General features: G+C 63.1%; 1 protein-coding gene across 1 annotated transcript; it reads left to right on the forward strand.

Moving 5' to 3' along the window:
* The first annotated feature begins 238 nt into the window (after window positions 1-238).
* Window positions 239-1793, forward strand: CHST3 (carbohydrate (chondroitin 6) sulfotransferase 3). The gene is made up of 2 exons (XM_010579940.1): window positions 239-405; window positions 563-1793. Exons 1-2 carry the CDS (start codon window positions 269-271, stop codon window positions 1791-1793), a joined length of 1368 nt encoding a protein of 455 aa, XP_010578242.1. The 5' UTR covers window positions 239-268.
* The last annotated feature ends 1462 nt before the right edge of the window (window positions 1794-3255 follow it).

A 3255-nucleotide genomic window follows, 5' to 3' on the forward strand; every position in this document is an offset into this window, starting at 1 on the left:
CTCCTCACGGGCGGGATGGGAGCGGTAGGAAGGAGCTCCCCCCCTTTTTACTGCTTTTGTCGAGACCTCGTTGGTCATCCTTTGCAGGAAGGCTCAGCCTCTGACCTCTGCCCGCTCCCCCCTGCCCGCAGAGAGCCACCACCGCGCTGACCCTCCTTCTCCCCGCAGGCAGGGCCACCCGGGCCAGGGCCAGCAGAGCAGACGATGCCAGGCGGCTAGCCCAGGACACCTCCCCAGCGGGCGGGAGGGACACGTGTGTGTCCCCCCCATGGAGATCCGACGCGCTTTGCCCCAGGATTCCCGGGAGCTGCTGCACTGCCTGAAGATGAGGAGCAAGTATGCCGTCCTGCTGGTCTTCGTCGTCGGCCTCGTCATCATCGAGAAGGAGAACAACTTCATCTCCAGGTAGGGAGTGGGTGCCCAAGTCACCTCATGCTTTTAATCCTTTCTGTCCCCGACACCCCCAGCTCCTGTGCAGCGGGACCCCCCCCCCCCAAACACACCCCGCTAGGACGCGGGGGTGGTCCCGCTCCCCTCCAGGCTGGACCGGGTCTCCCCACAGGGTGTCGGACAAACTGAAGCAGTCCCCGCAGGCGCTGGCGGAGGCCAACGGCACGGAAGCCAGCCCGGCGCTGGCCGAGAACGGCTCGCTGGCCTCGCTGCAAGAGCTGGACGCCGCCTTCTCCCAGCTGAGGTCCCACCTGCGCAACGTCACCCTGCAGCTGGTGGGCGACGGGGAGCCCAGACCGCGGCGGCACGTCTTGCTGATGGCCACCACCCGCACCGGCTCCTCCTTCGTGGGAGAGTTCTTCAACCAGCAAGGCAGCATCTTCTACCTCTTCGAGCCCCTCTGGCACATCGAGAGGACGGTGACCTTCGAGCCAGGGGGAGCTAACGCGGTGGGCTCGGCCCTGGTCTACCGGGACGTCCTCAAGCAGCTCCTCCTCTGCGACCTCTACATCTTGGAGAGCTTCATCTTACCGGCGCCTGAGGACCACCTGACGCCCTTCATGTTTCGGCGGGGCTCGAGCCGCTCGCTCTGCGAGGAGCCTGTCTGCACACCCAGCGCCAAGAAGGTCTTCGAGAAGTACCACTGCAAGAACCGCCGCTGCGGCCCCCTCAACATCACCCTGGCCGCTGAGGCGTGCCAGCGCAAGCAGCACGTGGCCCTGAAGACGGTGCGCATCCGGCAGCTGGAGTTCCTGCAGCCGCTGGTGGAGGACCCTCGCCTGGACGTGCGCATCATCCAGCTGGTGCGGGATCCCCGGGCCGTCCTGGCCTCCCGCATGGTGGCCTTCTCCGGCAAGTACGAGACCTGGAAGAAGTGGGCATCCGAAGGGGAGGCTCCCCTCCGCGAGGAGGAGGTGCAGCGGCTACGGGGCAACTGCGAGAGCATCCGTCTGTCAGCCGAGCTGGGGCTGCGGCGGCCAGGCTGGCTGCGGGGTCGTTACATGCTGGTCCGCTACGAGGACGTGGCGCAGGCGCCCTTACAGAAGGCAGAGGAGATGTACAGCTTCGCCGGGCTCCCCCTCACCCCCCAGGTGAAGGAGTGGATCGGCAAAAACACGCAGGCGCCCCGCGACGGCAGCGGCGTCTACTCCACCCGCAAAAACTCCTCTGAGCAGTTTGAGAAGTGGCGGTTCAGCATCCCCTTCAAGCTGGCGCAGGTGGTGCAGGATGCCTGCGCCCCGGCCATGCGCCTTTTCGGCTACAAGCTGGCCAGCAGTCCCGCCGCGCTGGCTAACCGCTCCTTCAGCCTGCTGGAGGAGGCACAGCCCTCCTGGGTCACGTAACGGCAGAGGGAGGGGGGAACGGACGGCGGCGGGGGGGAATGAGGGGCTGCGGCCGTGCTCCCGGCCGGTCCGGAGGAGACCCGAGGGTCCCTGCTCCCGGAGATACTCCTCGCCGCTGCCGGGTGGAAATCGGCAGCCTTGGGAGCCGGAGCATCCTGCCAGAGCTGACCCCGGGGTCCCGCAGAGCCTGAATTACACAATTTCCTCCGGGAATGGGGAAATCGCAAGGTTGAGGGGCAGTGGGGAAAAGTGTGGGGGGGTTCGGCACTGGGGCCACCTCCCCAGCTTGGGGGCTGTGCCGAGGAAGAGGAGGGTGAGGGCAAGCAGAGGGCGACAGGACCGAGCACCTCTGCATTGCCCCCCCCCCCCCCAGCTAGGATGAGGCAAGGACAAGACCTCCGTGGTGCCAACAAGGACCCAGACCCCAGTGGCCTTACTGGTTTAGTGCCTTCATACACCAGCACAGACTGGGAACTGCCCCAGAGGCATGCTGGGGCAGGAGTCACCCGCGGAGCCCTTGGAGCACTTGGGCTGCAATGAAATGAGATGACTTTGTAGTTTGGTCCTCTTCAAAGTTGGTTTGGGGTTTGGTTTTTTTTCCTTTTTTCCTGGGTATTTGCATACCAGGGTCACCAGGCAAATTTATTTATTTATTACATGAAAAAGAGGGGGAGGCAGGTCAAGGGGCTAAGCCCAAAAATCAGAGCAACACAACGTACCGCAAAGAAACACAGAGACACCCAGAGCCGAGGTGGCGGAGGTCAGATTTTGGCCAGAGACCACCATGTGCCCTACCACAAGATCCTGGGAGAGCCCCCGGGGACCGACAGGCTATAACCTCCCCCCAGACCCCCAGCAGAGTGCGGCCGGTACCGGGACTGCACCCACCTCAGGCGGGAGCGACTGCGAAACGCGGCACCTGCTGGAAGACGGTCGGACTTATTTAATTAAAAACAAAAATGCAACAGCACGGAGTCCAAAGCATCTCCTGTCTCCTTGGTATTGGTGTGCACCCCACACCCGGGGGGGAACCCCAGAAATACTTGCCAGCAGCAAGGTGCTGGTCACCAGTGGGTGACCGATACCTGGTAGAGGCACGGGGAGTTTTGGGGTGTTTGCCACATGCAGACGTTCACCCAGCAATAGCCTGGTGCCGAGCTGCCCCCTCCAATTCACATTTAATGAATTAAGACACCTATTTTTAGCCCGCTTTGCAGCACATCCTTTTACTCCCTGTGTATTTTGAGTTACGGCAGCCACCCAAGGGAGAAGCCAGGCTTTTCGGTGGAGGGTAGGGGTTGTCTCTGCCTAAGACTTGCTGGGGAGCTGAGGGAGCCCCGAGGGGTCCCCGCTACCCCCCAGGTGCGGCCAGCAGCCCCACGTCACCTCTCCCCAGCTAGAGCTGTCAGCCAAAAGCAAAAATAAATAAGTAAAATCAGGCGGCGGCTGGCCGCAGCTGGGC

This window comes from Haliaeetus leucocephalus, unplaced genomic scaffold, assembly GCF_000737465.1.
Source record: "Haliaeetus leucocephalus isolate CR32 unplaced genomic scaffold, Haliaeetus_leucocephalus-4.0 Scaffold687, whole genome shotgun sequence".
In the NCBI taxonomy this organism is placed as follows: domain Eukaryota; kingdom Metazoa; phylum Chordata; class Aves; order Accipitriformes; family Accipitridae; genus Haliaeetus; species Haliaeetus leucocephalus.

What these genes read in the sequence shown, in the direction of transcription:
- CHST3 (XM_010579940.1), top strand. Translation starts at nt 269, where the DNA reads ATGGAGATCCGACGCGCTTTGCCCCAGGATTCCCGGGAGCTGCTGCAC. An exon ending in GAGAACAACTTCATCTCCAG is followed by an intron (nt 406 to 562) that starts GTAGGGAGTGGG and finishes GTCTCCCCACAG; the next exon opens with GGTGTCGGACAAACTGAAGC.